Source organism: Dipodomys spectabilis, unplaced genomic scaffold (assembly GCF_019054845.1).
Source record: "Dipodomys spectabilis isolate Male_0828 unplaced genomic scaffold, ASM1905484v1 ptg000081l, whole genome shotgun sequence".
In the NCBI taxonomy this organism is placed as follows: Eukaryota; Metazoa; Chordata; class Mammalia; order Rodentia; family Heteromyidae; genus Dipodomys; species Dipodomys spectabilis.
The window spans coordinates 17,556,512-17,570,195 of NW_024870758.1; the positions used below are offsets into that span (position 1 = coordinate 17,556,512).

General features: G+C 41.6%; 1 protein-coding gene across 3 annotated transcripts in view; it reads right to left on the reverse strand.

The window, feature by feature from the left end:
• Cacnb4 (calcium voltage-gated channel auxiliary subunit beta 4) overlaps positions 1-13,684 on the reverse strand; it is a 272,203-nt gene that overhangs the window by 148,532 nt on the left and 109,987 nt on the right. The window contains exon 1 of one of the 3 annotated variants that reach the window (XM_042683555.1): positions 5,633-5,910. The exons of the other annotated variants lie outside the window; for them this stretch is intronic. Coding sequence (XP_042539489.1) covers positions 5,633-5,677 — 45 coding nt within the window. The 5' untranslated portion in view covers positions 5,678-5,910. Of the gene's footprint in view, positions 1-5,632; positions 5,911-13,684 lie in introns of those variants that run through there. 3 annotated transcript variants of the gene reach the window in all.

Sequence of the window (13,684 nt, forward strand, 5' to 3'; positions counted from 1 at the left end):
CCTGCAACCTTCTAGTGGCCTGTCCTCCATACATGAGACACATGTGGCCCCTCTGTGTGTCACTGAGGTTGTCTGGTTACATTGCTGCTTTTCCAGCCCCCTTTCCCTGACAGAAGCACATAACAGGCATCTCAATTAGTCTTAACTTAGAGCAGAGCTTATATCTGTAAAGCCTCCTAGATATAATTTTAACTTAACTTCATGGATATGTGAGTTCCTGACTTCATGGTTATTACAAAGGACAAATGGGAGAAGGGAGAAAAGAAAATGAAAAATGATAACCAGTACAGCTACATCCTTGTGTCTTCCTTTGGTGGCTTTGTTACCTAGGTAAAGATATAAACAGAGTCACAGAATGATTTGCACAGTAATAGATGCAAGCTGAATTTGGAAAGGAAGGAAAAGAGCTAAGGCAATGCAAAGTCTCCCCACCTTCACCCTAAAACAACAACTTTGCATAGTCACTACCAACTTCCTACAGAACACCTGGCTCCATCAAAAATCCAAAGTTCACTGAGGACATGCACATGGCCTCACAGGATCATATTCTAAAACCTTGGGTTGGCTGGTCATTATCTAAGAAGAAGACCATCAAGAAAGGAGGTACATAATACCTGGACAGCACTGATTTCAATCCTTCCACCTGTCACTCAAAGATGTAAAATTAACAAGAGACCCTCAAGACCAAAAGCCCCATAATGTGAAATTGATAAATTCTCCTCAGATCTAAGGAATTTCTCTCAGCTCCATAACAACTGCATCTGGAGCTCATTTCCATGTATATTTTAGAGAACCATCATATTTCTAAGAATTGATCTGTTTAAAAAAAAAATTCTGTTCATCATTTACTTAACAGACTCTGGAGAAACAGCTTAGCCGAGTAAAAACAAGTTGACCCGCCTCAGTGAAATTTCCTATACAAACCATGAAGCAGCATTTGGTTTACTTCCCTGGCAAGTGATATAAAAGAATCCTTGGATTCCTTTACAGATCAATCCTCATTCCCTGTATTCAGGCAATGAAAAGACTTTCTGCCTCTCCCCTCCTAACCAAGAAGAAATATTCTGGTCCATCAAGCCAAAAAGACCTCTGGTCTGGTTGTTTACAAAAAAAAAATCCACTCCTTAATATCACTACAGTGTTCTTCTGAAGGCCCTTGAACACATAATTCCTTCTGCTGGAAGTTTATCTTCCTCCCTAGCAAGCTCAAGACACTATCATCATATTTAAAACAACTGTAGCAATCCTTCTTTCTCTTGTGGATGTGTTGTCTTTCAAACCGCTTGGGTATCTTTCTTCACATCAAAAGCAGTTAATTTTCCTTCTCCAAAAGCTCTATGGCAGAATCTCCCACTTACCATTAACCATCAATTAGCAATGCATGGAACATATCCATACATGAATGCACATGATGTACAACGTATACAGTGTATATACCTCAGTGGATACACAGACATCTAGACAAACATACATAGTTACACTGCTCCTAGGAAATAGTTAACTAGAATAAATAGCTAACAGAGTCCTTATAATAATGTATAAGTTCACATTGATATAAACATGCTTTTATACATACATTTAAATATTATATGCATAGCAAAATGTATAAATCTGACCTTACACTTTAGCTTTTTCAGCCATAATATTTCTAGAAGTGTTAATAAATATATTATAGCTCCCTTCTATTCTGAGTACATTTAAGGAATATGTTTTCCTGTGTCATAAATGGCCTAATTTAGGATCTGCTCGAGTCAGGCTAGAGTTCTAGCTCTGGGTAGAGCATCTGCCTAGCAAGAACCAGGCCCTAGGTTCACTGTCCAATAATACAAACAAAATAAAAACAAAAGAGATCAAGTCTCTCCCTCTAAATACTGAATACTGAAGAATTAAAATACTGAAGAATTAAAACATTTGGAAATGGAAGCAACCATGTCCAAGAAATCAGCTACTACTTCAAGGTGCAGCTAATCCTGGCTTTACTTTTCAAAGTATCCTACAATGCTCTAATTCCTTTAAATTGTTCCAAATTCCCAAGGTGTGCCTATGTAAGAGCCTTACATTTTGCAAAGGATCATCTACACAGGACAGATCTACTTTTGATAAGTCTGATACTTTGTGTAGTAAAGAAAACACTTAACCAAACAGGAGGTGACAAACAGCACAGGTGGAAAATGACCTCTTTATATATGTGGGCACCAAGAGCTCCAAAGTAATGGGTTACAATTAATAGTGACTACCACAGGATGGGTTTTAAATTACTGTTATCTGCTCCTCCTATGTACTGCTAAAAGATTTCTCATTTAGTTAATAAAAAATACACGATGAATCCATATATGAAACATGTGTACACCAAGGAACAGATCTACTGAAAAACTGTTTAAATTAGACAAAAATACAGTGTGCATTGGGGAGAGGGGTCAGCCAGTGAAAAATCATCCTGGCCCCCTAGACATGCAGTAAGATATACTGGGGGTGGTAAGGAACGTTTGGCACAACAATGCTCTAGAAGTCAGTTAGAAGTTGCAACTCTTCAATGATTGCAAATGGCCTTGTCTCAGCATGGACTGGTGAAGCACACACACACCATTATCCATATCAAGCTGATACAGGAAATAACATGGGGCTGGGATGCAGCTTACTATGGTATTTGCCAAGTATGCACAGGCCCTGGGTATGTCTAGCCTCCAGAAAGACAGAGACAAAGACAAAGAAACAGAGACATAGAGAGAAAGGGAAGAAAGGAGGTAAGAAGGAAAGTAGGAAAGGAGGTAGAGAAGGATAAAGGCAGAGTGAGAAGGAAAGGAGGGAAGAAAAAAGGAAAGGAGGGGTAGAGAGAGAGAGAACAAAAAAGAAATAACTTGACATTCTATGGGAAACCTGTTCTTATGCAGGGCCTGGGGGGGGGGGGGTAGTGAGGGAGGACGTTGAGGGGGTCAGGGAGACACTTAATTATCTCTTGTGTTTCCTTTTATTGTGAATGATCCTGGAAACCAAACCAGAAGTTAACGGACTTGCTCACACAGGCTCCACCAGACTCAAGAATCCAAAATGTCCATACTCAAGTGTGTTCGAGCACGTTTGTTGTTCCTTTTTCTAGCTACACAATTTGTGCAATACAGAGGTCACAGGCTACCATCCAGGGGATTAGGGGTATACTATCCATCTTTGAACCTGACTCTTCAGGAAAAATTTCACATCACAATCCAAAATCCCTCTCCTACTGTGGAGACAGGACATGGGGACCAGTATACTTCCTTAGTATACTTCCAGAGTGTCTCCCTAGGTGAGAGGAGCTTATTACAGGCTGACTGTGTGGACACGCTGGAGGTAATCACTTATCGCATGCTAGCTAGCCCCCACACACCCCGTGAACACAATGTCCTAAGTGTAGTTAGGGCACTGCTCCCAACCCCCCAGAGGAAGTGCCGTCCTCAGTCTTAGTGCCTGTATATTCTCCGGCTGCAGCTGGCCACCTGAGCAAAGCCTTTCCATGCCTATCCATCAGACCTGTTCCAAGAACTCTGCTTAGATCTGGGCAAACCCCACACTTACAGCCATAAATGCATTGGCACTGAGCTTTCTCAGTGCTGAGGATGTGGCACTCCAGGTGTGGCTTTATCTGTCACTTCACCGGCTCAGCTATTTAGGCCTAGTCTTCTCCATTGGCTTGAAGCTCTGTTCACACCATCTTGGGTAACACATCACATTATTCTTCCTTATAAAAACAAATAAACTCAAATGAGCATTCAGAATCAGTTCACCCCTCCGAACACCTCTGTCCTCCCCTCTGATTTCTATGACAGGTTCCGATCCCACCCCTAAAGAATCCCAAACTCTCAGCTTAGGACTGACCAGATGCTCTCCCCTCATGCCTCAAGCTTCCCACCTTCCTCACCTCTGTGCCATGCACAGCCCCAATACCTCAGCCTGCTGGCCACCACTGAGTCACAGCACTGCACCACCTAGCACTACCCGCCAGCAACTACCACCACCATGAGTCAAGTCACTGCTCTCTTCACTTCCCACCCTGCAGGAAAACTCAGCTTGCTTCTGCAGCTGGACCAAAAGCAAGACAAATGTTTTCATATTTATAATGGCTCCCCTCTGAACCAGTGCATCCGAAATTTATACAGTTCTAGAGAACAAGAAGCTGGCTATATTAGTTCCTAGGCAACTCTGTTCATAGCAGCTGGTTTCTAATGGCATTGCTGAAGGGAAAATAAAACCCCTGTTCCACTTCAGTGCAATATACTGTCCACATTAAAATCCATAGTCAAAAATAAAGCTTACAATTCAATAAGGCATCGCATGTTTCATAACTGAGTGTGGAAAAGGGATAAGAAATACTCAGGCCTCTCCTGAGGAACTCAGCCGAGAAAGCTGGCTTACTTAACTCCTCTAGTGGCTTTTTCTATTTTCCAAACCCCAAACTGAAACGGGTGGACCTTCTCAATTTCAGCCCCTCCTGGGTTGCAGACTACTGTCCCTTGCAATGAACTGACAGTCTGATCATTCACAAGCACATCGGACAACATGCAGAGAGACTTTTCAGAAACAGAGTTAGAGTTAGGGCAAACACAGACAGGAAGGAAAAATGGAATGCCTTATCAGAAGTGAGGATTTCTATCTTTCATAGACAGCACACCATTTGATATTTGTCTGCAGTGATATGTATCATACTGTTCTGTTGTTGTTGTTGTTACAACCTATGCATTGAGTGATTTAGAAACAACCTTATATAACATTCTTGTTCTGACTGTAGAAACAGGTATGGAATTGTACTTAGAAAATTCAGACTCCCCACAGCATATCCCATCCACACCCCCAATCATGCTATGTAACTGATAATGAAAAAAATCAGTTATTACCACCAGCAATAGCAGCAAGAAAGATTCAGGAATCCACTTTAATCTATATTCAGAAGCTAAAGTCCTGTGGTACAATTTTAAGAATTTCAGAAAACCATTTTACCCTGATTTTATAACTGTATGAGTCTGACCTATGGGGAGAAAGGAGTCCAGTTTTTCCAAGCCCAAACACATGTAAGTGAGTCCATTTCAGTCTTCCAGGGCAGGGGGGAGGAACACTATCTCCTGTCTCTGTACTGGGGTACTGTGCAACCACACTCCTTTGCATCTTATTTCCTTAACAAAGAAGCAGTAGGTCCATCCTGCCTGTTTGGCCAGAAAGCACATAATAATACAGCTACAGCTTTGGAACTTCTATTCATGTTAGCTCAACAAACAATATGTATTATATAATGAGCAAGTCTTTCCTATGAACCCTGCTATTGTAAAACAGAGGTACTTTTCTGCATAGTTTAAAGCTAGTCTACAAGGAACAAGTTACCTCTTGTGAGCTCAAATGTGGAGCTGCAACGCAGAAATTCTAACAGCCTACACTCACTGATGCCTTTGCTATCACTCAAATTTCCCTTTGCTTGATGATATATCAATTTAAGTTAACTGCAAACTATACAGAGAGCATTTAAGCTGCAGCCAGCAAGCACTCGAGTGAGGTTGGTTTCAGCTCCATGTTCCCTGCGTTGCCTAAGAAATAAGGGGGAGGGGGAGGGAGCGGTGGGAGGAGGAAGAGGAGGGCAGAGGGAATCAGCTATCTATGAAATACTTACCGCCTCCGAGTCTTCAATTCCATGCAGGTACAAATTGTCATACATGGAGGTCTGATAATCCAGAGCACCTCTTTTAAGGCAAATACAAAACTGCTGCAGAAATCACAGCTAGAGCTAAAAGGAGAAAAGGCCTCTTTGGAAGAACTGCGCTTGCCTTACCAATTCTTGTGGATTTACCAGGCACTATGCTATTCTTGCGCATCACACAGGGTGAGGTTATTCCCAGAGGCATTCCAGACCTGGCATTTTATCTGCCTTCTCAATACAGAGCATTAAAAAAAAAAAAAAAGAAAAGAAAAGAAAAAAAAAAAAAAACCCTTCCTCAACCACAGACTGGTGACTGAGCTAGGAAAGCGGCCTCTGATTGGCTCAGCTTCCAGCTGAAGAGCGTTCCCTGGGAGAGTGGAGGGTGACTGGAGCATCCTACCCAGCAAAGAGCTGCTTCCTGTTTCGTGTGTGTGCTCAGTTCTACAATAGATCACTTCTCAATATTCCAGAGGCTGCCTGGAATGGAACAGACACAATCGCTCATCATCTTGATTAAACTCTCAATCGGAGAACAGAGTACAGGAGAGATTTTATTTTCGGAGAATATTGTGTAAAAACAAGAGTATTAGGTACTAATCTCCATCCAGCATCTGTACTTAGCAAATGAGATTTAAGTAATATCTCTAAAGGGAATATGTCATATAGAATTTTTTAACCCACAGTGAAGGAGTAATGAACAGAACAAACAGATGGTAAGATTTCTTGTGGGAATTTCAAGAGTAAAAGTTTTCAATATTTTCACTCAAGATCTTACAGATACTAAACTCCATCTAGCACCTGTACTTAACAAATAAGATTAAGCCACAGCATCTTTACAATAAAAATTTTTTTAAAGATTGTCACATTTCTAAAGAGAATAAATCATAGAATATTTTTTAAACCCACAGTGAAGACAAAAAAAAAAAGAATAAACAGATGGTAAGATTTCTTGTGGGAATTTCAATAGCAGAAGTTTTCAATATTTTCACAGAAGTCTTTCGGCCTCACTGGCAAGAAAACCACCACCACCACCACCACCACCCCCCACATCCGCCACGCAGTTTGAAAAGGATGCCACCAGCCTTTCTTCTTTCTGATGCAAAACTGCTTAATGACTCCTGGACCTCTTTAAGCTCCTCCTCAGTAAAAGCCAGGAAGAAATCCCAGGACTGCTTTCTCATGCATAAGCCTCTGCTATCCAGAAGCAGCACTGACCTATTCCCAAACTCAAGCAGGGAAGTCCTCCACTCTCTCACTCTGCTCCTGCTACCCCATGCTCAGGTGCATCCAGGATGGAGCCTACTTTAAAGTCACTTTGAGAGCTTTCCTAGATACTTTTCTGGTCAACCAATAACATACTGCAGCTTTGAAAGAGAAAAGCTTCTAAACAAAGCCAGTTCAGTTTTGAAGAAGAAGAAAAAAGACATTGATGAGAAGTAAAGAGCATTTTCTAGAGAAGCTACATGAATTATGAAAGTAAAAACTTGTCCCAGAAATTCAGAGGCGCAGCTCAGTATTAGCTTCACCACTGGTGGGTCATATGATCCTGGATCAGCCACTACTTCTATCAACTTTAGTTTCTTCACCTGCCAAACTGAGGTCAGAAAGAACTCAGAAAGAACTCTGCAAGTTTAAACTGCAACATGAACACTTACCAACCACCACCATGTCTTGTCAGTCAAAAGACATTGGCTGAGGTTCATGGACACTCAGCATAGGAGGCTGGCCCTGGACCTGGGAAAGGAGTCCTGTCCTTCTAGGCAGTGCCTCTGAAAAGCCTAAATCTTAGAGAAACAAACATGGAAAAGCTACACAAGAGCTACCAATGCTGAGTAAATCACACTCCTCCAGGTCTGTGCTGACTTGTTATTGTCTTTTCCATCACAGCCACACACCTCAAAAACAGCATCAATAGTCATTTTCAAATATAAAAGATGGCAAGGCAGCTCAGCTATCCTTCAGAAGGTCAAAATGGTAGGGGCCATACAGAGTGTCACCTTCAAGGCTACACCCATACAGAGGGATAAGAGAAGAGGAAGTTGGAAGCAATCAGATTCCAACGAGAAATCCCATGTACATGCTGGAACAAGTCCATTCTTTCCCTTCTCTACATTCCACAAAGCAAACAGCAAGACGAATGGGTCAAAAGAATTGTGACCACAAATTCACATATCAGATTCTGCTCACCAGCTCTCAAACTACAGTTATGCAATACTTGAGCCGGAATACACAGAAAATTGAAACAAGCAGGTCTTTTTCCTTCTGAAGTTCTCCAAAGCATGCCCTTACTTTTATCCCTTCAACTGGAAGGATAGGTATTTCCTGATTTTCTTTTTAATAAAAACTCCAGGCCTTAGACTTGCTAGTCAGAAGTTCTTTCATTTAAGTCACACCTCCCAGGCCTTTTTGCTTTAGTTATATTCAAATAAGATCTCACACCACACACACACACCACACACACCACACACACACACACACACACACACACACACACACACACACACACACACACACACACACACACACACACACACACACGACAGCCTGGATCAAGAGCCTCCTATCTCAGGTAGCTGGAGTGACAGGTGTGCACTGCTGTGTCCATATTTTTATCAGCTGAAGTGAAAGGGATCTCACTAACATTTTCTCAGGCTAGCCTCAAACTATGATCTTCTAGATTTCTGCCTCCCAAGTAACCAAAATTACAGGCATGACTGAACCTGGCTCCCCATTATTTTTAAATAACTAATTAAGGGAGAAAAGGCAACCCACATTCAAGAGTCATCAAGAAGAAGAAAAAAATTGTTTTCTGCTGGGAGAACCAAGAATGTTCTTCCTGGAATGGGGGCCCTAAGAGGACCAGGCAGAGGCAGGGAGTAATGTTAGGATTCAACAAAGACTAACCTTCTTGTCCTCACAGACTAGAACACAAGTCCAAGGCCTTCGTTGGCCAAATGTTTTTGCCCCTCATTGTTGTTCCAATTTTACCGAGTAAGCACAGTTTGTGGATGATTTACTCCTCTTAATCTTGCAAGCACTAATGCAGTCCTTTGCCTATAAAACCTTGTATGCCGGGGAGGATCGGGTTGGGGGGGCAGGGGTATAAGAAGGGATGGGAAGGGAAAACAAGGGACAATGTTGATAAGAAATGCACTCGTTATCTTGCCCATGTATTGTAACCCTTCTGTATGGTATTTTCACAATTAAAAAAAAAAAACCCTTGTATGCATTGAAGTGTGAATGCTGTAGCTCTGATTATTCCCCGATGCCCCTCAGACAGGTGGTAGCCACAGGGAGACAAGAGAGTGAAGACCAAGCAAAATTAAAAAAATCTCAAACAGTAGATTCTGTTTTTAGTAGTCTTCTGAGTTTGAACAGACCCTTCAACCAAGCAGCCATGACGTAAGTCCCTCTGAGTCTCATCTGTAATATGCAAGAAAAGTAGTTCCAAAACTAATGAGTTATTACATGAAAGGCAAGCAGAGGCAGAATTGAAGAACTAGCCTTTTTTTTTTCCTTTTTAAGGCAAGGTTGCACACATTATCCCACTCAGAGAGCCTCATGCATGCTATGTCTATGTAAATGGTACTCCCTGACACTGTAGAGGGAAGTTGTAAGGCATAGTGATCATGAGACACGACTCTGGAGCCAGGCTGCTGTGCCACGTTCCAGCTATGTAACACTTGGCAAACTACTTTGCCATTCTGTGCTTCCATTTCCTCACTAATCAAATCAACTTTATTCTGAGATTCTTGGAAAGATTAAAAACCCTAATATAAGAAAATACTCAAAAGGGGTACCTGATACAAGCCAAAAACACAACGCCTCTCTGTTGTTGATCATATAAAGTATTTATTGAAATGAATTCCAAGAAATGGAAACTTCTTTTCTTTCTTGTTTTGTTTGTTCATTTATCTGTCTTTGGGGGGTAACGAGGACAGAAATGGAGGGACAAAGGGTGAACACAAATGAAGCAGTTATGCTCAGTAGATACTTTATTGAAAATGAACTATACAACTTGTGGGTGGGGACAGGAGAGAAAAAACTGGGAGAGAGAAGGAAGGGGTGACACTGTCCAAAAAGAAATACCCCTCCATACATCAACTTTATAATAACAATTTATATATATGGAAATATACATATATATAGGGAAACATATACTAGGAATATTAAACAAGCCTGAAACAGTTTTGATATCAAATAAGTCCATTTGTTTCTTTAGAATTGCTCCACAATGTGTATTGGCTACAATGTTCCATATAGGAATAGTATATTACTAAAAACTTAAAAAAAATACTCAAAAGGGGTGCCTAACAGACTTAGTTTGTCTATTTGATGCCTTTGTGGTTTTGATTACTGTTCTCTGCCTGGGTTCTGTCCAGAACTCCTGCTATCCTTTGCTTCTGTGGTACAATTCCCAAATCTTGCTCATGACACATCCTCAGTCTTTTCAATCCCCACCTAGGATCTGGTCTCAGTAACCAGAGCTAAGACCAGCATCCTGCCTCCTGTTGCCCTATTTAACTTCCTGCCAGCTCCTTCGGGCACCCTACCTGCTTTCTCTGGCCAGGCTGACTGCTCAGCTCCTTATGCTAATACTGGCATGTTTATGCAGCCTCCTCTGCATCCAAACAACACCTGTTCCACAGCATTCTGAATCATTCCCTAGTGCCTTGGTATCCCCTCTGCAGTCTCCAACTACCTCTCACTAACTGCCTGGACTCTGACCTCCATCACCTCCCACTACCTCCCAGACTGCCCCAACTTGTCACAACCACTGCCCAGAAAACCATCCTCATGAAAATCCTGCTTTAAAAAAATGCTGAAAATAAAATAGGTATTTTTTAAATGCTACCAGTAGATTGTACCAAGGAGTCAAGAGGAAAGTTAGAAAGACGTAGAGAGAGGGGCACAGAAATGGAGGGACACAGAGTGAACAAATGTAGCAGTGCTACTCACTAGACACTGTGTTCAAAATGAACCATACAACTTTTGGGTGGGGATGGGAGGGAGAGAGGAGTGAGGAGAAAGAGAGGGAAGGGATGACGTTATCCAAGAAGGAATGTATTCCTTACCTGACTTATGTAACTGTAATCCCTCTGTGCATTATCCTTACAATAACAAATTTTTAAAAAGAAATGCACAGAAAAACAAAGAGAAGGGATAATGAGACACAGAAAACTCAGAGACACTCAGAACAAGAATGAATATATAGACTGGCTCATCTCCTCCCTGCCATTCTTGATGGTTTCAAGAGAAAATAACACTTCATAATTCATAAAAGAGTGAGTGTCGGAGAGGTTAAAAAAAAAGAAGAAGAAGAAAAAAGAAAAAAGCCTTTGGCCTATTCAACTTGCCAGAAAATGACAGATTCCCTCCCTGTGATTGACGTATTACTCAGAATCTCTTGCTTTCTAAAATTTCTGTTAAAAAAAAAAAAAGAAAAAAAGAGAAAGAAGCAGTTCTCTTGGCAAACACATTCCATAAAGCCACAAATTTCATGACTACTACACAACTTTATCTTCCGAAATAAACTTAAGAGACAAGTCCAGCTGGTCTCCTCCCTGTTGCCTATATATCTTTTAGCTAACATGATCGGTGACAATTTAACAATTACAGCCCTCGATTGCTGGCTGCTCCACATACACACACACCCCTTCCCCCCAAGACCAGGGATCCCAAGATCAGCATGGCATGACCATGGCATGACAACCCCTCCCCCACCCCCCAAGGACAATGTGAAAGCAGCCATAGAGATCCTGAAGGCAGGAACTGAACCAAGGAGATGATTGCAATCAAAACTCTTACATTTTGAGAAATTTCCATGTGAGCTGGGGAGTAATTTGACTCCTTTATCTGCCAGGCTTCTGCAGGAGTGGGAGGCAGGAAAGGGGGAAGGAAAGGAACACATCCACTCAAGGAGCATGACAGAAATGAATCAGCTGCCAACTTCTTACTACTTGGCCTTGGGCAAATAACCTCCCAGAAGGTGGGATTCCTTCAGTTCTATGATACCAAAGTTTTCCATAGGGTGGTTTTTTTGTTTGTTTTTTTACTTGCTATTGATGTTTTTTTTAACGAATGCAATGCATCTTGGTCGGTGTCATCCCTTTCAACATTCTCACTCATCCCTGTCAATGTACCCTATTCCTCTCAACGTACCCTTTCCCTCACTTTTCTTAATTTTGTAGGAAATACATTGCATCCTTCCCCACCTTCCTTCGATAAGTTTTAATGTAAAATTGGTGGAATTGTTTGTTTTCATTTTTCCTGTACTGGGGATTGAATTTATAAGGTGAAATTCATAAAACTCTCTGTTTTGTTACTACTTTTGGGCAAAAGTTTTTCCCCTTTTTGGTGGGGGGGAGGGGAAGTTTTCCTCTTTGATTTCATAACCAGCTAATATCAAGCAGCTCTGAAGGCGTATTGACTACCTAGTGTCTCCTCTAAAAGTATAAATAAAGAGGATCATGCAAGCTCTTATTCAAAATCTTTCAATGCCTTTTCATTGTTCTTAGGATAAAAACCCAAGTCCTTACCTGATCTAGCTCCGTCCTAAAAGCTGTCTTCTTGTAACCTTCATTTTGCATCTCTCTCCCCTCTACAGCCAACCTAGGCTTCTCAGACACACCACACCCTCTCTCACCTCTCACTACGGAGCCCCTTGTCTAGAATACTATGCTTCTTCCCAGTGAAGGATTATCCCCCTGTATGCACTTGTTTTCCCAGATGCACACAGACATCAGGCAAGCCACCAAAGATATGCATCAACTGTCTGACACAGGCACAGCAATCCACCTAAGCCTGGCTGTAAACATTCTATTGTGCCCAACCAAAAAGTCCCCCCCACCTCCCTAGACCAAATGGCTTTTTCATTAGCCTCTGTCTCCTTGCCAGGCCTCTTTTGCATAGTCTCCAAACCCACAGGAAGGCTGTGCCCCTCCTTACTATATCTCAAAAGACAGTCCTCACCTGTGGAAGATTGAGTCTGCCCTATTTACTTCTTTTCTCCTCCATTTTCTTAACAGTGAGTTCTATGGGAAGAGAGATCAGGTATTTGCCGCCATAGACCCACAGCCTGGCACAGTGCCACATACATGGATGGTTTTTATAAATATATCAATAATTCATGGTGCCTTCAACTCCTTGGCTATGCCTACACGGTGGCTGCCAAACAGTGCAGAGACTAAAAAAATAAGAAATTAAAGTAAGCGCACAAAGTAAAACCAGAGTACTTTTTAGAGCTAAGAAATCCAAACACAAAAGCATCCCTAGAGGGTCCTCACCAAATTCTCTTCATGCCCTGATTGGGAGACGAGTTCTGTTCAATTCCAATTCTGACAAATTAAGCAATCTACATAAGACATAGAGATACACTGTTTTAGTAGTATCTTTCTTTCAAAGTAAACATAATTTGCAATGTGTTGATGCAAAGTTCTTTGGGTTATCATTTGGTGGTAGAGACAAGATCTCATGATTTTCCATGCCTTCATGTTTTATGTGATAGCCCCTCTAGAAGCCCCTTTAGAAGGCTGTTTACCACCCCCACTATGCCACTCTCACCATGACTGTCTATTGGAGGGATTCATTAAGTCCAATGGAAATCATTAAGACTTCCCTCAGACCTCAGGGAACTCTGTTCTGCCCTCGCTCTCCTGGTGGGTTAGCCTCACTGCACTGAGATTTATCCAGTGGACATGTTTCTTCCACAGGATGACAATTCAAAAGCAACACCCTTCATTTCACAGAAAAGCCTGAATAAACACCCACTGCAAAAACTAAACAGAAAGCATGAAGGTCACATTTTAATCCTGATGTCCTATCTTCCCTCATTATTCACGCAACCTCCTCCAGCAGATGTTTGAAGCCATACAATAAAGTCCACAAAGAAGAGAATGACCCAGAAATTTGTTAAGTCAGTTTCAGAGCTGCTCAGGACTCAGAAAACAAATCACAAATTGAGAACTCAGATGAAAGCTGGACTCCCATTGGTAGTAAAGGCTCTGGCCTTGGCAGATTCTATGG